At 35.9% G+C, this 25,525-nt stretch overlaps 1 protein-coding gene across 2 annotated transcripts in view; it reads left to right on the top strand.

The window, feature by feature from the left end:
• DOK6 (docking protein 6) overlaps positions 1–25,525 on the top strand; it is a 257,151-nt gene that overhangs the window by 166,026 nt on the left and 65,600 nt on the right. For both annotated transcript variants that reach the window (XM_065053042.1, XM_065053043.1), the window contains exon 6: positions 18,569–18,707. In XM_065053042.1, coding sequence (XP_064909114.1) covers positions 18,569–18,707 — 139 coding nt within the window. The remainder of the gene's footprint in view (positions 1–18,568; positions 18,708–25,525) is intronic.

The raw sequence follows: 25,525 nt of genomic DNA, 5'->3' as shown, positions 1-25,525 counted from the left end.
CAGTAAAACAGGTACAGGTGAAATATCTCGTAGCCAGATCAGGTGTGAAGACATTTTTCAGACTCCTGCCAAAGTTACAGGATTCATTTTGCTGATGTTGTAAACCAGGCAATCCATAACAAAGGTCATAAGCAATGTTCACAATTCAGTCCCTGGAAACTGCAAAAGGCAGTTGTCCAAACTTTTCTTTTAGCAAAACAAGCTGGCTGAGGTACCTTTTTGGGAGCATAGGAGGAGGGTCCTAAGAATTCAGAAATGTTTTTCATCTCTTAGGGGGAGTCACTGAAAAAAATAAACACATACGGACTCTTTGTTCCTTTTGAAATGTTCTTTCTTATGGTTTTCTGCAGTTCTGCCTTTTACATTAAACAATATTTTCTACGTATGGAATCTTTCTGGTCAAGTGAATTAAGTGCTGGCCAGAAGTATCAAAAAAAAAAAAAAAAGAAAAAAACCAAATTCGTGCTGACGTCAAGTGAAACGCAGTGAGAAAAATCAGTGAGGGGATAGGCTGTTTAGTTTCCAGCCAAGGAGAGGTGGAGGCAGTAGATATGTTCTTGCAGTTTTGAGAACAGAAGGACCCACATATTCATGACACAATCCTTTTTCTGAAATATATTTTCTTCTGTTTCATAGACAAGATGTTAAAATTCAAATTACTTCAAATATTTCCAAGTTTATTCACACTGCGCATTCAGAGAGACCCATTGAACTACATTAAACTATTCCTTCTTTGTTTGTCTTTGATTTTTCTTTTTCTTCATCAGAGAAATTCTAATGAAGTGTGGTATTCTGTCACTTTAAGATCTGGAATCTGTTTCTTTCATTGTCAAAAGTATTGAGCCCAAGAATTTCAGAGTAGTGACATGAGAATTTTTCAGGGTTTTTTTTCCCTGTATGTGACCCAAGACTGACATATTGGTAGATACACAGATGCTGGAGTTATCTGAAGCAGAAAGTTCAGTGTTTGCTTCAGGCACTACATCTGACTGAAATCTTTAATTTGTCTGTCAGTCCTCTGTGGCGATTTTTAGTGTTAATGAAAAATGTATTAGTCAATTAGCCCTTAAATTTAAGTTATAGGAAAGGTCCTCTTTTTCCCTTATGAGGAGAGGCCCCTTACATGCTCATGAGACACTTGTTATGGGACTTCATACACCAATGTGTATATCAACCCAGGTCTATACCTCCCTGAAAGGAAGCATCCAATCCCTGATTGTCGGTGGATTATCTAAACAGTATATTATCATATGTTGATTATACAATTATAAATCATATATTCTAGATCATTATATATGATCATTATAAATCATAAGCTCATCATTATAAATCATACACTTGTCATAGAGTTTGTAAGTCATTTTGGGTTGGGCAGTAGTATGAGCATTCCTGCAGCTGCAATAAATAGATTTGTCATTTCACATAATATTAGCTCAGAGTTCTCAGTGTCACACACGTACTATTTAAGCTTGTTAGGATCTTTTTCATCTTTTACACCTTGATAATATTTTTTAAAAAGCCTAATAACCCATTATATTAATTTTCTGTGGTTTTGTCTTGTTTGTTTTCTCACTACCTCTTCCCTTTTTTCTTATATTCTTTCCCCAAGTGATACGTATTGCTAAATTCTGAAAATAACTTTAAAAAATAAATGGGAATCTCTTATATGTGTCATCCCCTTGCTTCTTCAGGAATCACATAGCTCTAATTTTTGGAAAAGTGTCATTTTGTCTATTGAAAAGGTTTAGTTAGTTCCTGATATTTAGCAGTGCCAAAGTTATACTGTAATATGTTGTAGTCCTTTTCCTACTTTTTTCCCTTCCAATTTCATTCCAGCTCTTAATTTACCTTCTGCCAAATTCTTGACCTGGAATAACTTCTGTGCTAGTTATTTGTTTCACTTAAATCCTACTTAAGAAGGAGCTCTGTCTTTAACTCATCTGCAGGACTTTTACTCTGGTGTTGATCATGGTACCTAATCGAAGAACTCTTTTACTAGTGGAAACTTATTGCATTTTCTCTCTGCCAAAGCTCCTCTCAGACTGGCCCAGTGTTGTTAAGTCAGAGTGTCTTCCACTGAAACTCGCACACAATTAAATTCTCCACAGTATAGCTGAGTATGGCAAACAGAGAGAAGAAGGGATTATATACAAGTTTCTTTATCCTAAAAGTCCAATGTGCCTTCTAAAGTGTTCTGCTATTTTCTAGTCCCTGTTTGACAAATACAGCCATGACATACACACCTACAAAAGACTTTCTCCAATTGACAAAAAATGCCTGAGTCATTCCACTTCACTGTAACAGCTCTAATTTTGATGATAAAAACAATCACATCTCAAAAAAACCCAAGTTATTGGAAGAATAAAGTTATCTCTACTAAACTGTAATTTTATCACAAATAGATTGAGAACTCAGTGACTCCTAAGACACAGCAGCAAGCTCAATAGCTGAAGTTGTGTAGCATAGTAATGAACAAATTTATAAATTCTCAATTAATATAAATGAGTACATCAATAATTCATTAATTTGGCATTGCCTAACCAGTAAATTTACTTATGAATTTGTACGGAATGAATCATATGTAATTTGAAAAAGAGTCACCTAATGTCTGTCCAGTTAACACAATAGACATACAGCTCAGAAGGAAAGCCATCATCTCTGTGGTATTTATACAAGGGGCTCATATTTGCATATTTACAACCCAGAAGGCACAGCATGAGTTTTCAGCTGATCACTAGATATCCAATGTAAATGGTATAATTCAAATGTTACAAAGCTTTTTAATGAAATAGCTAAGAATTGTGTTGTGTTTGCCTAATGTTTTAGCAGATAACAAGTTATGTTCCTTCGGATGATCCTGAGATAACATAAACTGTGCTATTCTGTTGAAATGAACGGTTTGTCTTCTCCCTTCACAACATGGTTGTATGTCATAATGAAAATAGGACTTCTTTTAAAATATTTTGAGACCAAGCACCATTTTACTTTCAGATGGCTCTACATCCATGCTTGAGCCCAGAAGATTTGATATTTATTTACTCTATTCTGATTGTCCCTTTTTCATATATGTGCTCTGCTGTAAACAGACATTGTTAGATTAATATTCCTGATGATAAATATGACTAACAAGGTTATTTCTGTCTAATATGTGAGCAGAGAAGAAGCAGACAAAATAATTAATACATTCTTAATCACATAAGGACTCACTTATTGTTTCAACTCTACATTTTAACCTTTGAATTCCACAGTGAGCAGTAGCAATAATTAGTCTCATATGGCAGTTCTGAATAACTTGAATTGCCCCGGCAGCAGGTCCTTTATTCTCCAAGAGTCATAATAACATTTAACCTTCTACTTCAAAATACAGGAGGACTGAAACATCTCAGAATTCAAAAGTAACATTACAAAAAAAAAAAAAAAAAAAAAAAGTCGCCTTTAAAAAAGTCAACAACAAAACTCAGAAACTCATATATAAAATGATAATAAATTTCATAATGCTCTTTTTATTTTATAGAGATACCATTTACAATAAGTGCCAGGGTGTCTATTTTAGCAGTTAGATACTGTTGCATTTCTCCCCCACCAAGCCTATTTGCATGAGCTGATTAAAAATCCTGAAAGTGGGCACCTAGTTATCTATACAGACAGTAGGAGAGTGTTAAACATGCCACAAAGGCCAATCTAGAAGGCCATGTTTTTTTTACAGAAAACCATCTAGCCAGTAAGAATGCTTAAACACAAAGAAATCCTCCTTTTCTCCAAAGCTTATGAATGTAGTATCATTGATTGAGGAGGAGGTTTGAAATGTCCTCTGTGCTGTGGCTGTGTACTGTACAAATATAGAAGGAAGTAATCAAAATGCAAAGGCTGGAATTTGCACAACAAAAGGGCCTTGTTCATGAATATGTAGGAACCTGTGCAAACCAGCACTCGCACATACACACAGGGAGCATTACAGAAGCATAAAGGGCCACAATTTAAAATGTTTGTGAGTTTCCTTTGTTGTCAGGAACTGTGGTTTCTCCACTTCAGCTGGCACATGTGTATATTCTAAAGGTCATTTTGGTGTCTGAACAGTTGTCTCTTGTATATCACACATGAGAAACTGCAATGGAAGTTTTATTTTTCTCTCAGTTCTGGGACTTGATTATACTCGAATCAAGTTGAGTATATCATGACTGCCAGTCACTGCTCATGAGCTGAGAAAGCTGCTTTAGCTGGCTGGGCTTGGAAGGTTTGCCTAATATCTGCCTAATTCCCCTTTTCCTTTGAGTAGTGTTAATTCATTGTTCTCACAGATAATAAACTCATTTATAACATACCTATCGGCATCCGTTTTTTCAACTTTGCTAAGACTTATTTTTTTCTGGAGAATGAGGGTACCCGTTAACTTCTTTTGCTTGAAAAAGAGGTTGGTAGATTAGTTTTGGCCTTTACTGTCATTCACTGATGTACAGCAGTTCCAGAAATACTTCTGTATTCTGGATATAATAATAGTGTGAGAGCAGAAACTCTAGTGTGGAGATTTCCATGATGATTCTTTCAGTATCTCTATTCTGGCTTTTATTTAGTAAGTTAAATGCCATTACCAACAGAGCTTTATTCGTAAGTATTTTATATATACACATCTCCAAACATACTTGCATATGTGATCTCAGTTCACCCAGGTCTGTGTTGGAATATGTAACTGTGGAGTTTACTGCCTTTTTTTTTCCTTTAGCTGTAGTTGTTTACAAATTTTGTTTGCAAAATTCAGTCATGAAGGAAATTAATATTTTCATCCATTAACTTAATTAATTCATTAATTATAATCATTAATTTTTTTAAAAATCTGTTCTTCTGTAAAAAGCTACAGGAAAACAAAATCAATACATGAATATCGAAAGTTTGCATTTATTTACTTTTTGTGATAAAAGGTGTTGTTTTTTTTTTTCTTTTACATCCATACAAGCCAGAGAATACCTCGGATATTTTGGTTCAAACCTTTAAAACATGCTAAAAATCTCTGATATGGATTCTTCACCACTTCTCAACAGCTGCACCCTTGATGAAATCCAAGCTACTTTTAGTGAAGGCTGTTTTTGAGGTGTGTGACTGGCCACACAGGCTTCTTTAATCTTCCTCTTATTTATAAGGTACTGAAGGAAGGTTTGTCCCTTAGTTCCTGTTAGAGGAAATGCTATTAGCTACCATGTCCCTCCTAATAGTACTTCTTTGCTATCACAGTAAGTTATTACTATTATTGCACTATTAATAATGCTGTACTCTGTGGTGTGTGATTTATTTCTGCTGTGAGTAGTCATTTGTCACATATTTTCAAAAAAGCTTCCATCTTATTAGAAAGAGGGGAGGGAGAGGCAATGTCTAATGGAATCCCTCAATCTCAGTGGCTACAAACATCATTTGATCTTTCTGACTTTCTGGAAGAAAACTCAGTATAGTGCTATAATTCACTGAGATGCTTCATCTACTAGATTATCCTGTCAGTAGCCAAAAAGTCAAATATAACATTGCACTTGCATGGCTTGCTTGAAACAGTGCAACAAAGCAGATTTTCATATTTTAAAGATTTTTATTTTTCTTTTTTAATTCTCTGTCCAACTTGGAAAATGCCTTTTCTTTAAAACGATACTTCAAATGACCCCTTGTACACTTTTTGAAAACAACATTTTGGGATGAATGACAGGAGAGATTTTTTTCCTGAAATGTGTGCTATTATGGCAAAATTTCATTAAGTTTACAATAATGGTAAAAATGTCATCACTTATTGAAAAACTGCATTTATTAGTACGCAGTACTTAAAAACTCAAAACAAAAGGAAAAAAAAAAAAAAAAGAAAAAAAGAAACTGTCTGACCATAAACTTGATCTACTGTCAGGAAAGGGATTTGAAGGGCAAGAAATCTTATAGTCTAGGTGATGATTCAGGGGAAAACCCTGAAGTTCTTTTAGATGATGACCGAAGGCACCTAACTTATTTTTTTGAAGAACAGGTTGGATCACTTATATTTCTGGTGAGTTACTTATCTAAGTGTACTGTCACTGCCACCAGAGAATAAAGAGTGACAGCAGCAGTGTGAACCATCACTGGTCTCGAAAGGACTGTGCTAAAGCTGTTTTGCATACACATTGGAGAGCAAGTGGACTGGCTTGCTGGGACTAAACGAAAGTCAAGGGATTATTGAAAATAGGAGGGAGGCTTTGAGGGGGGTGGACAGAATGGGGTAAGAACATGGAATAAGAGGAGATAGGAATGTGGTGATGAAATACATGGGCTAGTGAGACAGAAATAGATAGGGAGGGACTTTTGAGTAAAAGCAAAAGGTAGCTGGTTTGCTGATGAAACTGTAACAGCATTTGGAATATATGTTGCATTTTAGGAACAACATTTAATCAGAAAGTGTGGAAGACCGGAGCAAAAAGTAGCAAGAAGTTGGCCAGGAAAAGTGCTTGCCATTGTCAGATTTTGACACCACCATCTCAAATATTTCATTTCACGGGTACTTTCCCTTTTTATGGGAGGCTTCTTTAAGCCCCGTTGGACCAATTTCTAAGAAAGAAAAAAAGAAAAAAAACAGTATGATTAGCTCTCGGCCTTAGAAGTGCAGATGAAATGGAGGGCAGCCAAGAAGAAAGAATTCAGTGCATGTGGAAGTAGTGTCAAATAGCTGGTAAAAAGAACCATCAGAGAAATTAGAGCAGAACTAGTAATACACAGAAATAGAAATGTATATTAGCATTTATCTTGAGACTAATATTCTGTCTATGATATGAAAGATCCCTGTAATATGAATGTTCCAGAGTGAGAAAATGGGGGAATACTTCAAAAGATTTTTTAAATGTTACCCAGGATACTTGAAATTATTTTAATGGCATATATGAAATAGCCACAAACATGCCCAGGCTATTATGTGTAAATGTCCAGGGAAGGCACGGTCTCCTTTTGCTTCATAAGAGCTATGAATATCCATTATATATCATTCAGCACATAAAGGTTTTGTACCCTTTCTCTTCTGCTGCGTATAATGCTTCTTTTTTTGGTGAACTATATATAAATGTTTGATGAAGCCAGTAAGTATTGCATCTATAGTTCATGTTTTTTATCATGGGCAGAAGGGACTGACACATTCCAGTGTTCACAGCAGTTCTATGGCTATTATAGATTTCTTATAAAAATATTACTAAGACAGTTTAGAACAGTAGAAACCTAAACTCTGAAATAATTAAATAGATGAGTACGCCCCAGTGTAAAATCAGCTTGTTAGTGTTTCTTCACAGCAAAGGACAATTGCTTTTTTCATTTTGCTTTCTAACAATACCCCAAATTACCTGGGAAGACAGCAGGCATGCTGTGCTTAAAAAATTTGTGCATTAGAGAAGATGCATTTCATACTTTTAGCTTCTACTATACCAAATTTGTTTTGCAGCCTTTCTTTTTTCCACTCAAGGTGCATTTCTTGTCAATTAGCAGCATCTCATGACATGCAGAAAGCTGGTCTGAAGAAATATTTGCACAGAATAGATGGTGGCACATACACACAATGGCCACTGTTCTTGCCATTCTTACTTAAATCCTTTTGTTTGAAGCAAAATCCTCCCTAAAAATAGCAGAAACCTTGTCTTTATCCAGTACAGCATCAGTAGTTTCATATAGGACTCATAGATATTCAGCTAAGAGAACCTAATCAATGCAACTGGTTGCATTGCAGAGGTCGAAATACACATTGCATCCCATGAAGTTTTAGAAAGATGATACATCAGATACTATAAGAAAATATGTGGGGAACCCAAGTATGTACCTGTAAACTGTAAACACTGCTTTCTGCTTATTTTTCATCTTTTTCTATACTTTTTCTGTCCTTTTTCTGAATTATTTGATATATGTAATTCTTTTTGATGATTTTCTTTTGCAAGACTCTCCTTTTTTGTGTGCCTTTGGTTTGTTTTTTTTCCACTTGTTCAATCCACTTGTACCTTTTCCTTGCCACTCACTTGTGTGATTGAAAGGAGTGTGCTTTTATATAATAAAATTTCACCAAAAAAATTCTGAGGGTTCTCAGGCCCTCATCAATTTGTTATAATACTTACCTGAACACAAACTACAATTGATTTTAGCTATCAGGCTAATGAGAAATCTTTACGGAGAGTTTCCCCACTGCTGGAAGCACTAACACAGGGATAGTATATACACAATCAAAGTTGGAATCAGAAATGCCAGGTGAATGCAGTGTGAGTTCTTTGATCCATAACAGAATTGCTGCTGTTTGCAATTGAGATAATAGGAAAAATCTGTCTACTTCACTTCTGCCTGGCTTATATCAAAGACAAAAAGTTAAAACAAGTGGAAGGGAATTCATATTTCCTCTCTAAACTAAATACCACATATGGGAAGTTGTTAGAAGTTCAATGTTTTTTTTTATACTTGTGGTGGGACCTGTACATTTTCTGTAATTATTTTTTGATGTTGTGGTTTTTTTGCATGTCCAGTTTACTACCCAAGACATTATCTGACTGATTGTATACATGTCTAGTTAAAGTTCAAATGAGAAATGTGGCCTTCAGCTAAGACTTCAGCTCTTAACTGTCAGCATCTGAGAAACAGATCTTTTTTTTAAAAAAAATCAAATCTCTGCTTTGTTTCATCCCTGGTGCTTTTGCCTCACTCAGGGGTTGCTGCTGTGGCAGGCTGCTCCTAAACTGGAGCTGACAACCTGCCAGTTTTGAGGGTAGTGCTGATGAGTCCTTGGGTATCTTTAGCATATGCTAATTACTCATAATCTATATACATAGCATGGTGAGTGCCTCTAAACCAAACCTGCATGCCCATAGTATTTGCATACGACTTTCTGAAAATTCCTCTGTGGCCACCATGGTCAAAGCGGTAGCTCTCATACCTTGAAGATGGAGAGAGTGACACTGAAAGAAGACAGCAGTGTTTAAATGCCCATCATGACAAAATCACAGTGTACTGAAAGTTCCAGAGAATTGCTGACCATAAAAGCTTCAAGTGACCCAAACCATTATTGATGGTGCATTTAAAAGAGAAGAGGATGGCACATACACTTGAAATACCTTATTTTGAAGTAGTCAAAACTCAAAAAGCTCAGCATAGGGTGTCAGTGTGTTTTCCTCCACATTTCTTCACACCTTGCATGCCCCACTTTTGAAATGAGAGAATGCAACATTAATTTTCCATAAACTGGGAAAACTTATGTTTTGAATACACATTATAATTAAGGGTGAGTAATTTGCTCTTTTTTTTTCCTGGTTCTGTGGTTCTAAATCTGGCTCTGTATTAGTTCCTTAATAATTTTTACTTCTATTGTCTTGCTATTATTCATCCACCAAAAATTTTAATTGCATTAGTTCATTCCTGTTCAGCCCTCCAGAATTTTTCCTTCCTCTCCTTAAGTGGATCTACTTTGATAAAAATGTAGGAAATATCTGTTTCACATGCTAACTGCATTTCTAATACCATGCAATGCATAGATAAGAGGTTTTCAAGGTGTTACAGGACAAATACTCTTGGAGATCATTTCAAATGTGGTCCTATGTTAAGTTCTTAATATTATATTTGTTGGGATGTGGAGAAGCAAAACTGTTTTGTACCAATTCTTTTTATTTTAACTTTTCTGTTGACCATGATCAGTTACTCCAATTATTGTTGGCACCCCTACAATTGTGTCCACTGCCATAGCTTCTGCATACCCGAAGTTCCTCAAAAATGAAGTAAAATGGACAATTATATGCATGCAAATAAGTTCTGGCTGTTACTGTACTAACGCCTGTTAATTAACAGATGGCTCCTCCTTACAAATCTCCTTACTTCCTGAGAGAGGATTGAGTAAGTTCAGAATTAATTCAGGCTCTAGCAATTATCATCTGAAAGAATGTCCATCCTCAACACCCTGTACAAGGAGTAGTCCCAAACGTAATAGTGACTTTATGGCTCCAAAATGAAAATAAGATGAAAATAAAAATTCTGGGCCACTAAGTTTTACTGCTTCTGATGTATTCATACCAAGTAGTGATTTGCTGCCAAAGGGCTCCTCTATTATTACACTATCATTTATTTTGACCAGTAATGTCCTTATTTGGGTTTTATATCTAACATTTTTGTATTTGTCAAAGTCAATGTTATTCATGCTGTTTCACTTGTGTTCTGCTACTAAAGACACTGAGAGGAACTTAGTAATATTGTTATGGGATGTGTTTGTCTTCATCAGGGAATAACAGCTCTTAGCAACTATCTGTATTTGAATACGATCTCAGCTTCCAGGACTTGGAAGCTATATCCCACTCATTCAAAAGTGAGACAAAAGAAAGACAGCCAAATAATGGTAACTGAAAAGACTTAATTAAAAAAAAAAAAAAAAAAAAAAAAATTAGCTGTATGTATTCTTTGCAATCTCTGGTTTTCTCAGGCCAATGTTTTTCGTTGATCTGTTTGCTGTACAGCCAACCGTAATGGCTGCTTCTGTGCTAAAATGATAATAGTAATATATGAGTTATTGGTTTATCTTTCACAGAGTTGGTAAGAATAGATACTTACTCAAGACATTGTTAAATAGTATTTCATCATTATCAACAGGACCTGAGCTTTACAAACTAACAGAACTAATTATATAACAACACTTTCATGTTTATTCTAGTACTTAAATTGTCAAAAATGCAAATGTCTTGTGTATTTAAGGACATGTCAGCGATGGGTTTCATTATCCTGTCTTTATTTTTTCTAAATTCCCTTTTTGTGTAATATTTTTTTTTTCACAGAAAATGTTTAGAGTTCAAAAGTCCCATAAAGTAGGTTGTTTTGTATATACATATGCCATAATTACCAACACAGTTTTCTTAAATAATGTGAAATGAATACTGACACAAGAGGGTAATTTGCATTTGCAGTGTAGAATCCTTCTACTCAGAGTTGATAAAGTACTAACAGCACAGTTCAGTCTTCCCCATTAAAATGTCTAGGTCGTGTTTTATTAAACTAGTCTATAAGCAGGAAGACAAAAAATGTAGTTATATTAAAGTATTTGGGATTCAAGTTCTTTAAATCTAAAATATCACTTCTTTATTGATTATAGCTTAGTTTCTAGGGTCTAGGAATTAGAAAACAGAGCCTCTGCACAGCTTGTTCACCATTACATAAAGATATATTTTATAATTACATGTCAATCTCCACGTTCTACCTTTTATGCATGACTTTATTATAAAGTCAGCTTTTCTGCTTTTTCTACTATAACTAGCATCAAGAATGAGTTACTATCTTTAACTCTTCAGCACTAGTTATATTTATTCTGATATATCAAAGTAATTAATAAAAATTACAACATTTTAATGAGAATAGATGGGAAAGCCTGGTAACAACCAAATAAAAGCAATCTGAAACAAGTCCAAAACAGAATCCTCCTCCTTATCAAAACAAAAGCCTGGGGAAAAAAAGCTAAAATACAATTTTTTCAGCCTTGTCTAATTATGGTCAGGAATAAACCCAGTGGAAATAAATTAGAGAACTACAGTGCTAGTGGATAATCATTGATATAATCCAGAGGAAGATACAGCCTGTTTCTGCACTTCCATTAAGCAAAAAGTGGAAAGCATCTGACAAGCAGTGGTGGGTTACTGTCCATGTAGCTTTAACAGTGTGAAATATATGCCCCACTAGTCTGAATGTGCTGTCACAGAGAGCAGCACAGGGACAACAATTGTAGAGGCAGCACTGACAATGAGAAGAAAAAAATCCCGAGAGGCATAAGTACCACTAGAACTGTATAGAAATCTCTCCCATCTGACAAAACAAATAGAACCATGTTTTCATGAGCAAATTTTTGTTTATATTATATTATACCACTTAAATGACTTTTTAGTTTAGACAGAAAAAGAAATAATCTTATCATGAAAAAACACTATTCGCACAAAAAGACTCCCTTTTAGAGGGAAAATTTGGAGGGTACTGCAGCTTTGTTCACAAAGTGTATCGGTGTAACAGTGTATCGATCAGACTAGCACATGAGATTTTGCTACCATGACTGCATATAATATCTTAAAAAGATGTGCACGTATCACTTGCAAAGTACTAAGGTCCTCTAGGAAATAATGGAGAAGAACTGCTGGACTCCTCTGATTGTTGGCATCCCAGCTACCTGCAAACAAATCATCATCACTCATTTCTGCTCTATCTCTGGGCATTTTCTAAATCAGAACTGTAAAATGCTACCGTAGGTGGTCTTAGTAGGAACACTGCTTTGATGGCATGAAGGATCCTTTAGTTCTTTTAATCGAAAACACTGAGGATGACATAAGAAATACAAGAACTGACCTTGAACAAATCTTCAGGGCTAAGCTCCATATTTAAGTTACCGAGCCGTATCAGAGGTGTGGTAATACTCCATGTTTTCTGGATTAACTCAGGCCAAATTCAAGGAGATTCCACATGAAAGAAAGCCAATTAAAGATTAAACGCCTATATCTATATCACATGAGCATGTGCGAGAACAGTGGAAATGTAACCACGTCACCTGAAGTGGAACAACATGACAATAAACATTATGGAGGAATGCCTATAGCCAGCAATTAGCAAATATCATGCATAACTACTTTTTTTGTGTTGTATATTCTTGCCAGTAAGCAACCATCATTAAGGAGGGCAGGCAGATACCCCATATATTATATAATTTTAATGATTTTCTTCTCAGATCATAAAGTTGCCAGGATACCAGTTTGGCATTCCAGATAAAATTCAGAAATGCTGACAGCAAAGCATGCCAATCTAATTCATTATTCGTGTAAGGAATTAATAACAGGCCACACTTGAGTCTGTGTCTACTTGTTCTGGTTGTTGCCCCTCATCACTTTGCTTCATATGGGTGATCTTGGTTTCTCTTTCACAGATTTTTCATAGGACATTTTCCCCTCATTTACCAACCTTGTCCCAATTTTAGGACTTTCTAGCCATGTCTGCTGTCAAAGGTCTTCACCTGAATTAGTTACACTTTGGGCACGTTTGCCATTAATTGTCTTGTCTCTGTTTCACACATAGACTTTTCCTAGGTCCCATATATATCATATTTATGTAGTTGTCTTTTTACTTATTGATTCCTCCACCAAATGTATCCTTTTTTTGCCTGCTTTATTGTAACTTAGGATTTTTATCAACGTTTTCTTATTTTTTCCTCTCTTTCTCTGTCCTTTCAACATACAACATAACTTACAATTTTATACAAAAATTACATAGTTTATTTTACAGTTGTTCTGATAAGGTATAAAGGGAGCTTTTTAGTGAAATATGCCCCTGCCACAAAAAGTTTACTTGCTTCCCTTGCTGGTTTTTTCATTTCATCAAAAAAGAACAACTGTGGGAGGAAGTAAGCTAGCATGTGTTGAAGGCTGGAATGAGCAAAGAATTTGGACCCTCAGGGGAGTTTTACATTCATTTTGTAGTGAGGTTACTGGTTAGCTAGCCTGTCTTTAGTGTACGCTGTGTGTAACATCCTTGCACATGAAGAACAAATAGGATTTCTGTCAAAATGGCTTAGCTCAAGTAGAGATAACAACAAGCAAGGAAAGAACAAAAGTTAGATAACTGCAAGAGAGATAGCGTTTGTTGTCTTCTCTGCTAATCTAAGTAAATTGGAGGTAAAATTGCTAGTTTCTACCACTTTTTAGAAAATCAAAGCTGTAACAAGACAAGAAATAAGTGTCTCAGTTCAGAGTTAAATATTGCATACTAATTAGTTCTTTCCTGAGTGACAGCCACAACTTTAAGGCTTGAAAGAAAGGCCATATTTTATTTAGTATTCATCTTGTGAGAGTTAGAGGTGTGGTCCCTTATGTGGCAGCTTCTTCAGAATACAGGAAATAAGCACTAGTTAACTTCATCTCTGGGCCCCGAAGTGTCTAAGTAAAACACTTTTTCACAATAAGTGTAGACTATGCAACAGCAATTACATCCAGTTTAGTACTGATAACTATTAGCACTTTGATTACTGGACAATACATATTAATGATGTGTTCTCATTTAAAAACTTAAAATCTATTTTTATTTAAAGAACTAGAAATGCTAAACTATGGTAGAAGTTATCTGTGATGTATCAGTTATTAATAGCTACAATTATTAATAGTAATCAGTTATTAATTGTAAAAGGGTCTTATGATATTTTCTCAGTGGCTATTTGAGAATATTTAACTTTTGTTAATTTTATGTAGTTCATATACTTTTGAGTAATGAATTTACACATCAGCCATTATTTATTTAAAGTTAAATTATTTGTGGGTAAAAAATCTTTTTAAAAATACGTTTAGATATATGAAGAACTAAAATTCTTCTAGCTAGAGTTGTCATTTATCCTTTGTTTCAAAAAAAGGACTTATGGCAAAAAAAATATTTCTGAGCATCTCAGTTTTCAGACAACCTTCATAATTGTGAAAATACATTTTACCCTTAACCAAAACTGTAAAATGAAGCTGAGATGTCAAATTCTTGTCCTGTAATGCAGTTGCTGAATACTGCGCTGTTCAACTATTTAAATATTTCAACCACAACATGAGAGCATGAACCTCTATTTGGGACAAAATGCCATTTGTAAATGGCAGTCAGGTCAATAAGGTTTCCTTTTTAAAGGGAATTCTACAAGGTTAAAATATAGTACTTATTCTGCTGTAAAATACTGAATTTACTTTAGTGAGCAGAGGCAATTGGAAACCATTGTGTGAATTTGAGAAATGTTGAACAAAATCTGGAAATACTGGTCATAAAATATCTTTGACTTGAGCAGATGCCCTTTTGAAAAAAGCCTTACCTTTGAGTAAAAGCAAAACCGTTCACTGCTGATCTCTGAATGCAGTTTGTGCTGGGCCACAAGCTTCATTCTCACCTTCTTATTCCTTCTCCCAGCTCTTGATCCAGGTCTACTAACAATGGTGGTTGTGAAAGGTTGTGGCAGCATTTTAAGAAGTAAAAAATTGACAATGATATTCAACAACATTTATGTACTGGTTTCATTATCTGCCCTGTTATATCATTCTGTTATAATACAGGGGGAAAAAAGCATTTTCCGATTTCAGTCAAAGCACTTCATGCATTGTAATTCATTGAATCCTTAAATATCCTAAAGCACAGGTTAATGACATTCCTGTTTTAAAGTTGAAAAACACTGAAATAGCAAAGCTAACATCAGCATTTTTCAAGCATCTGCAAAGTGTTAAGTCTCTCATCAAAAAAAGTATACAATATGAGTGACATTTTTTGACATTGAAGGGCATACTGAGTTGACTGCACTGCAGTGCATAACTGTAAGAGTATTAGGAAAAGAAGAGGCCCACACCTTTCTTCTGTCTTTAAAGTTATTCTAGAAAATGTAAAAGTTGTGAAGGTGTTATTAAATTAACATATAATTATAATCAAGGGTTTTTTTTATTAAGCATAAAAAATGTAGGAAACATTTTTGCAGAAAAGCAAAAAGTAGTAATTATAACAAGTTTTGATATATGCTTTGGAAAAGGCAATTTTTTGGTAGAAAACATGGAGTTATTTAAAAGTTTTGAGTAAAGTTGCAAGCAGCAATTATTTGATTGATTTAAAAATATAATTCATAGTAACAAAAGCTGAAAGTGGAGAAGATGGAGAGGAGGAGAGGAGAGGAGAGGAGAGGAGAGGAGAGGAGAGGGAGAGGGAGAGGGAGAGGGAGAGGGAGAGGGAGAGGGAGAGGGAGAGGGAGAGGGAGAGGGAGAGGGAGAGGGAGAGGGAGAGGGAGAGGGAGAGGGAGAGGGAGAATGTCTAAATTCAGATTTTCATCTGAGTAAAGCAATAACATCCTGAGGAGCTGACAAAGGGATTCACCTCCTTGGTAGAGAGATTATTAATAACACATTTAGGTGGAAGAAAGTAAGTTTTAACAATTTTTGCTTTTACAGAGCTCAGATGTGCCCTGTAACAATTGCTTCATTTGAAGGACCTATATAAGTCCCGCTAGACTTCAAAGCGAGTTACGGGAATTCACTTTAAAAGATGATGCCCATAATTCTCCTAAACCTTCAGTTTTGAGTGGTTGTATGCATGTGCATATCACCTGTTGTTAGATGGGGAAGCCCACAATCCAGACACAGGGAAGCTGCCATCAATGCCTTTCCAAGGTTTGGGTGACACATCTGCCGCAGTCACCCATTGAGGTTGGGAAGCTGGGCCCCACAGCACCGTCCTATGCAGAGGGTGAGGTGCCAGGGCAGTGCCGCGGCCCCCACCGCTGCCTTCACCTGGGGTCACACAGGTGATACAGACCCCGACCCCATCAGCAGCCATGGTGGTTACATTCTTCTTGGTCAAAACAAGTGGTTTAACTATTGAATCTTAATCACGCCACATTGCCTGCTTCCTTGTTTTTGTCCCTGTAGGATTTTTCATCCTCTGAAACCAACAAAAAGATCATATTTTGCTTCAGTTTCTGAAACCTCATCATTTTTTCCAGACTTTCCATTTCACGCTGCTTGAATTTTATTAAGATCTCTTTGCACAAAAGCAGAGTACCAGCTATATGATGCCCTGAGGGATCTGAAAAGCTGTTGCCATAATGTCGCAAAACTCTGGAGACATTTTATTTTTACCAGAAGCTCTTTGGAGGATTGTGGCTAAGGATATAAAATATCCTAAATGTTTATAGCAGAGATCTTGATCTCCATTGGAATTTAACACAAAAGCTTTTTTTTTTTTTTAATCTATTAGTCATCACATCACATCCATAGTGATCAAATATTACCTGTCTACAAGGTGGATTGTATCTTCTTCACATCTTGGGATGGAGAAGACTATTTTTATTTCAGAATTATGAGTAATACCCATAAGTATAATATCATGCGTCATCTATTCTTAAGACTATGACTTTCCTTTCAGAACCTCAATTAATCATTGCTAAGTATTTTCACCAGGTATTTTCCAGCACCTCTAATTTATCTGTTTCTGCCTCCAACACTTTCTGTTCTTCCCAAACACAGCCATACATAAGTTCTTTAGTGGAGGCTTATGAAAGCATGTTTTCTCCAGTGAACAAGCAAAGATTTTCTAAGTGTTAACATGATTTTATTTTCACTGGTCAGCCTTGCAATCAAAAGCATCTGCTGAACTCTCAGTAGTCTCTTATATAGCAAAGTGGTCCTGCTCAAATAAGTTTTGAAATAAAATTGTGTAGGAAGCTGTATTCTAATTTGACAAAAAGATGTCCCATGAAATAAATTATTCCATTTTCAAAAAGCTGTAATATAATAGTATGTGTGTGTGTGCATGCATGTAATATATCAAGAGACATATTTAAATGATTATTCAACTAAAACAATATATATAGAGATGTTAATTTGATGGGAAAATATTGTATAAAATTTAGCATATGAATAATCATAAAGAATCTGGGATGCAAATTCTAAAGATATCGATATTTTAAAACCTGTTGCAATGTTAGACTGTTTGGGACACATTTTGCTAAAATGCTTTGTAATTCTGTATGCCTTGGGCTTTCTGAGACCATGCTGAACATGCTGGGATATTAAAAAATACCGTTAAAAATAATGTAAAGAACCAAAACATTGAAGGAATCTGGTATTTTAAGGCAAATCAAAACCTTTCTGTTGTTGAAGGATGTTATGCATGAGTGACTCAGGTCAAAAATTTTCAATCACAGAAAACTGAAATTCTCTACAGGAAGTATCAGATCAAATAAAAAGAATTTTTAAATTCCATTTAAAATTGCAAGAATTCTATAAATACACAAAAATCGGACACTGATAATGTAATGGAACTACTAATATAAATATGTTGAATTGCACCACTGTTTAACACAGTGTATCTCCTCGAAACAACAGTTACTCAATAATCTAATATTGTTGCCCATTCACATTTGCTATATTTCCTAGCCCTTTATGTCATTGTATTTACCATGCACCACTCTTCTTCCTCAGAATAGTGCTGTGACAAGATAACAGCAGTTGCTCTCTCAAAAGAAGAAAGCAAATTTCATTCTGGGTTTTTCTTTCAATAATCTTAGACTATAGAATTCCTGTTCCTGTTGTCAAATAGACTGAATGGCTTTGTAATTGTCAAGATAGCTTTAGACACTGCCTCACATAAATATACAACAACAATATGCAACTTCTTTGTAGTGATTAACCATAACAGCATCTTTAATTGGTCAATGTTCTCTAAAAATGTCAGCTTTTCAAACTTGTGATTTGCTATGTACTTCTGGCATCAATTGGTTAGGAGAATTAAATTTACCTCCTACTACAGTGCAGACATTTGAAACAATGTCATAAATAACTGACTGTATTACCTCAAGCTTTTACTCTATGATAAAACTTCTCTTTCGCTGTCCAGAATATGATTAAAACTGAATTTAAATGTTCATGAAGTTTTGCACATCTCTCAGAATATGTCTTCCCTTTCTGGCAAAAATAACTGCAAATGTTCAGAATCTCAGAGTTTAACTACAAAAGTCAGCATTTTCTACTGCAAGGTGTGCACTTTTTATAACAGTTAGATAAAAATTACACAGGCCTCCCATTCTGTTTACATCTCCCTGCAGGATGTGTGACACAGGAGAAGGGCTGTTCACCTTTCAGACACGAGAAGGAGAAATGATTTATCAGAAAGTCCATTCTGCAACACTGGCAATAGCGGAGCAACATGAAAGATTGATGATGGAGATGGAGCAAAAGGCACGGGTAAGGTCCTTTCACCAAAATCTTTAAAACTCAAAAAAAATGGTAATAAACAAAAGAAGTATGGAGTAATGGCAGCCCGTGGATTCAACCATAATAATGGTATTAGCTGTGTGGCTAAGAAAAAGCAGACTTTTGGATTTATGTATTTTCATGGTCAGAGATTTTCAGCCTGTGCTATACAATGATCTGTTGTTAATGTCTTTTTGGAATGATGGATACCATTGAATGCTAGATCTGTGGTTACCTTCTTGAAAATTGTGGCCCTGTTACTCAAAGATTAAGCCTTTAGCTGAAGCCAGTTGTGAACTATTGATCAATTAATAACTGCTAATTGCTCCTGATGGCCTCACAGGTGGGGAAAAAACAGTCCAGTGTAAACATTTATAGGTGACAACAGACATGTTCTGTTTTTCTTAACCGTGGAAAGAAATTACTTTCCCTATAATACGTTATACAATGTGAGTTCAAAAAAGAGATTTTTTTTTAATTTTAAGTTCAGCATTTCCAGTATGCACAAGTTACCTTTAACTGCTCAAATAAACTACTGGAAGTTTAGAGTTTTTTAAGACAAAAATTTTTAAAAAGTGATCTCTGTATGCTTAGAAGTACAGATGGTCATAAATGATCATTCTGGAAATCTAACTCTCAGCTGGTATGAAGCTACCTTTATAGCCACCAGAGAGGAAATCCGCTATTTCCAGTGGCTCCTTCCTTTTTCCCTTGCCCACCATGTACGTGCCTACATTCACAGAACATGACTTACATGATCCTCTTCCCTCATACTCCATCACTGTCAAAATATCTTGCTCTCACTCCTGAGAGAAAGGCTGTTGCAAAGGGCAACTGAAGACCCCAGTGTTCAATTCCTACTCCTAATTACTCCCCACATAAGTCTGTCTTTCTCTATTTACTGAAAAACAAAAACCAAAAACAAACAAACAAACCAACTTGAAAAATAGTTATATTTCCATGGGAAAATTTTTATGCTGAATGCTCCCCTCAGACCCTATGTGTCTCTAAGTAAGAGCTTAAAGATGGGAAGCCATAAAAAGTGGCTTTTTTGGTGATTTGTGAAGAAAGGTGGATGAGTTTTCCAATAAAAATAGACAGAGCAGGAGCATGTACACAATAGCTGACAGGCACAAACTTTGGACAGAAGTTCCAGGAAAACTAGGAAAAACTAGGAAAAAGTATCATTATAGATATGTTTGCTTTTAAAATGTCTACACCAATGAGAGAAAACAGGACACTTTCATGCTGCCATAAATACTTAGAGAATGATCATACAGGTTTCTACTTTCATACAGCCATCACTTTCAAGTCTTCCACCTATCAATCAGCAGCTTTGCTACTTAGCAAATCCGTTTCTATTCTGACTTCAGATGACTTCCTGGAAACCTCATTTATGAATGCTGTGTCCATATGGTAGGTAATACCATACTCTGAGAACAGGCTGAGAAATAGACATCACTCATCAACCATAAAGTGTATCATGTGCTTTGTTCCTGAAGGAGGCTGCACCTGTGATCTGCAGAGGAAGATTGGTAGAGGCCTGCTGTAGGCTTCCATAGGCTGCGTAGAAGCTGTGGGCTGTGTAAGGGAGGCTGAAAAATGCTGTTGATTTTATACTTCAACTAGTAAGCTAATGCTGGTTTGGTTTTAGAGGCTCAGCTCCTCCTGATTGATGGGGTGCTGAACTTTTAAGGGATCGTCTGCAGCATTTGAGTTGTATTCATATTAGAAAAAACAACAACAACAACAAAAATACTGAAGATATTAAATAGACTAAGGATATGTTATTTTCCTTTTATCAAGTATAATTACTCCTCCAATATGTAAATCAAACAGTTCCACCAAATGCCTGTGTATATTTTTTTCTTAAGATCTGAAATTGAAATAAAAGCAAGAGTATATTTTTAAATCAGGGATCTAGAGGTCATAAATGTCTTTTAGGTCTTCCCAAATCTTGAACTTTGATCCTTTGTATCTATGGCTCCTTACTTGAGTGGTTTTGCTCTTTCCTGACCCTTTCTGTAATGAACGACTGATGCTTAATATCGTAGAATTAAATTTTTGGTGGTTTTTGTAAAGGTGAAAATGAAAGAAATTGTTTAAAGTAAAGAAAGCTTAATGGCATATCCATTATTATACAAATTAAAAATAGGGAAGAAATGTAACAGTAATTCCATCTTTACTTCTTCCTGCCACTTGTTAGGAGTTATATGTTAGAAAGGACTCTTGAATATTTGTGTGCTCTGTCCTAAATGTTAACATATTTTAAGTAATTACTACACTGAAGTTTAATTTATTTTTTCCAAATTATAATAGGTTGTAGTCCAATATTACAAAAAGTGAATACAGTTTATAAAGGAAATCAAAGTGCATTTTTTATTAAAGCAACTTGATTAAATATATAGATTACAGTTAGATCTCATAATGAATATACAAAGTGCATCACCTTACTACAAATTCTGGCAGAAGAAAATAGGTAAAATTGCTTACTGCTGCCAGAGACATCAGATAAAGGTATTGCAAACAGCCACAGGCCACATTTACTCCATTTATGGATGTCTCTGCACACAAAGCTGCTTCTTCAGGATGCTAAGCAGTAAATTTATTTTTATGCTAAGAAATCTATTGCTCAAGCCAAGTAACATGCTGGATAACTATGTTAATAAGAGAGAGATACAAGAAGGAAACTAATTCTTCCCATTACCTTCGAAAGGCCATGGACTGGAAGACAAATTGTTCTGTGGCAGCTAATACAGTACCAAGTCTGTCTCATTGTCATCACTGCCAGGAGAAGCCCAGTTGGTTTAAGGAGTCAGTCACTTGCCTACTGCTTACTTCTCTTTCAAATTATAACACTAGAAGAAGGACCTGAAATATGAGATCAATAATCCCTGGTATAGGTGTGGTTTCAAGTTGATCACTGGTTTTACTGTGATCAAAGCAGACTGGATTTTATTCAAAGAGTATGGCAAAGTGCACAATGATTTAATTTAGCTTAGATGGTCTTCTTGACTGAGTTTGAAACATTAAACTGGCAAACTGACAGTGTTTTGTGCTCACTTATTTTGGGACAATAAGAAATATGGGCCAATGCAAGTAATTAAATTGAAATTCTTCTCAGTGAAATTGTTATTTGTATATTCACTTTTTTTCAGCTGTGGCTTTTTAATGGATCACTGTAATGCAGATTATAATTTTTGTTTGTGGGTGTTTTTTTAATGGGAGGAGGTGATATTGGGCATGTTTTATCATAGAATCATAGAATAGTTTGGGTTGGAACAGACCTTAAAGATTATTTAGTTCCTACCGTGGACAGGGACATCTTCCACTAGACCAGGTTGCTCAAAGCCCCATCCAGCCTGGCCCTGAACACTGCCAGGGATGGGGCATCCATAACTTCTCTGGGTAACCTGTACCAGTGCCTCTCCTCATGATGATGAATTCCTTCCATATATCTAACCTAAATCTACCCTCTTTCAGTTTAAAGCCATTACCCCTTATACTATCACTACATGCCTTTGTAAAAAGTCCCTCTCCAACTTTCATGTAGGTCCCCTTTAGATACTGGAAGGCTGCAATAAGGTCTACCCAGAGCCTTCTCCAGGCTGAACAACCCCAACTCTCTCAGCCTGTTTTCATAGAAGAGGTCTTACAGCCCTCTGATCATCTTTATGGCCCTCCTATGGACTTAGTCCAACAGGTCCATGTCCTTTTTATGTTGGGGCCCACAGAGCTGGACACAGGACCCCAGGTGGGTTCTCGTGAGAGCAGAGCAGAGGGGGAGAACTCCCTCAACCTACTAGTCATGCTTCTTTTGATGCAACCCATACATTTTGATACATTTGCCTTTCTGGTCTGTGAGTGCACATTGCCAGGTCATATTGAGCTTCTCATCAACCCGAAGTCCTTCTTCCCAGGGCTACTATCCACCCAGCCTGTATTTGTGCTTGGGATTACCCTGACCCATGTGTAGGATCTTGCACATGGCCTTATTGAACTTCATGATGTTCACATGGGCACACCTTTCAAGCCTGTCAAGGTCTTTCTGGATGGCATCCCCTCCCTCTTGTGTGTTGATCACACTACACAGCTTGGTGTCACTGGCAAGCTTGCTGAGGGTTCACTCAGTCCCATTGTCAGTGTCACCAACAAAGACGTTAAACAACAGCGGTCCTAATACCGACCCTTGAGGAACGGTGTTCATCACTGATCTCCACTTGGACAATGAGCTCACTCTTTGAGTGAGCCATCCAGCCAATTCCTTATCCACTAAGTGGTCCTTCTGTCAAATTTTGTTAGTGGTTTCACAGTATCAACACGCCAAATTAGTTAAAAAGGACAATAGCAATATCTACAAGATTTTTATTTAGCACTGTTATATATCTATATGAGAGTGTCAACAACTTTGGCTTTATCATGTGAATAGTCTGCATTCCTACATATCTCTTCTCTTGTACAAACGAACACACCACATCCCCTTTTGTTTTTAAATATAACATTTAGAAATCAGGTTGGACTGGCAGTCTTGGAATTATGAAAAAAAAAAAAGTAGGCAATAACCTCAAGAATAGCATGTATCCCCAGTAACTGTATTCTGATATTAAGCATGGAAGATGCACATCTGAGTGTCTTAACAGCCAGCTCTTCAACCCTTCCCATGTCCCCAGGCTACACCACAAGGTCCTTCTACTTCCTTTCTGTAATCTCAGGTTCTTATCTGACTCAGGGAGACTATTCAATTTGCTAATCTGGCAAAAAAAACGGTGTCTAAAAGGAAAAGGATCTGCAGGGTTACTGAGCTGAATTGGTTTACAGAGACATCAGTGAACAATCAGTTCTTCCTAGTTATCCCATCCTGAGGAGAGGAGGAAAACTAATAATTCACTCTTCATAAATGCTGAGTGTCCTCCTCCTTGTAATGAGCAATGCTGGTTTTAGTGATCTTATTTTAAAGAACCTCAGTGAAGACAATCTTCACACAGCAGCATGTCAACATAGTTGTTCTCAGCAGCACCTGTCTATCTAACATCTACATCATGATGATAATGTTCTTACTGTCACATTGCATTGGAACTTAAGGCCTGATTTTCTTCTCTAATGCCAGCTTTGATCTCCTGCCACTTAGCCTCTACTGCAAACACTGATGCAACTTCTGCACCCACTGTTGTTCAAGTAAATAGAATGGGAGTTTAAGAACCGTGGATTTCTCATATTATGACTACACATATGAGGGAGGCATGTTAAGGAAATAGTCATAGCTTTATAAATTTATAAATCACTTATTTCAAGGGCTTGCAGTAAGAAATTATTATATAGCCTCAAAAGAATAAAAATTTACAATATGTATAACCATAATTCTAAATAAGATAGCAGTGAAGTTGATGTTAACTAGCTGAAGTTAATCAAACGTCAGTAAGACTGAAGTGTAAATGCATGAAGACATGATAATGGTACAAGTTTCATAGCATTATCGTAGGAAATATTCTATGACACTTGTTTTGCTTTAGACAACAGGGCTGTAAAAATAATATCATTTTAGATTGTGATTCTTTTAATGTCTACAAGAAGATAAACACCTTTATGAAACACTGCACCTGTATATTTCTCTTCCATTCTCGTTATTTACAAGTCTTGTCTCATATTTAGCTTAAGTGAATGACTCATCATGATAGATTTTTGTCATTTAAAGGAGATAATATCAATGAGTTTATATATTATTTAAAATAATATATATATTGGGATAGAAATAATGAATGTGCCAAAGAAGACAAATACCACGCAATGGAACTGGGCTTAAAGAGAGGCTGAAGAGTAAGATGGATAAGAAACAAGGTGGCAAGTCATTTAATCTTTCTTATCTGGAACAGAACGAGTAGGGTAAGAGTATCTAATGGGACTGGTCTGAGGATAAATATAAATGACAGTGTTGCCAGGCATGGTATTAATGAGAATGTAAATAGAATGAAGAATAACAATGCAAGTTGTCTTAAAACAGGAAAGGACAGGAAAGAGGAGAAGGGAGAGGAGAGGGGAAGGGAAGGGACAGAAGGAAAGGAAAGGAAAGGAAAGGAAAGGAAAGGAAAGGAAAGGAAAGGAAAGGAAAGGAAAGGAAAGGAAAGGAAAGGAAAGGAAAGGAAAGGAAAGGAAAGGAAAGGAAAGGAAAGGAAAGGAAAGGAAAGGAAAGGAAAGGAAAGGAAAGGAAAGGAAAGGAAAGGAAAGGAAAGGAAAGGAAAGGAAAGGAAAGGAAAGGAAAGGAAAAGGAAAGGGAAAGGGAAAGACCTCTGAGGCTGAAGAAAATAGCAGCATTAGTTTCATAATGAACTTACAATTTATCTTTGCTCTGTAAACACGTTTGTACTGTGTATTTCTTTATGTGTTTTTAACCTGATCACAACCTCAACACATATTCATTGCAACATTACAATATCAAACATCATCAACAAACACATGAAACATTCTAAATTAACATTTTTAAATGATTTCTTCAGTTTGAAGTATCCTACATTTGCCAATGCATCTTCAGGGCTTTGTCTGGTTTATGATTGTTATTTATGTCTTTATGCAATGGTATAACTATTATTTTCAACTTGTGAAGCGTAGGAAGTTCAGAGAGACACAAGTTGAGGCTGCCAACCCAATGATTATATGAAATATTTAGTTAAAATATATGTCTTTTGGACTCCATTTCAGCACTTCAATTACTTAATATGACAAAGCACTTTTATGCTGTAATTCTGCCAAAATGCATTTGGTTCAAATCAATACCTGGAGGAGAAAATGGAGAAGCAAATTCTGGAGTTCATCCA

This window comes from Columba livia, chromosome 2, assembly GCF_036013475.1.
Source record: "Columba livia isolate bColLiv1 breed racing homer chromosome 2, bColLiv1.pat.W.v2, whole genome shotgun sequence".
NCBI classification, from domain to species: Eukaryota; Metazoa; Chordata; class Aves; order Columbiformes; family Columbidae; genus Columba; species Columba livia.
The sequence above is the reverse complement of the archived record's forward strand: the minus strand, read 5'-3'. Positions and strand labels throughout refer to the sequence as shown.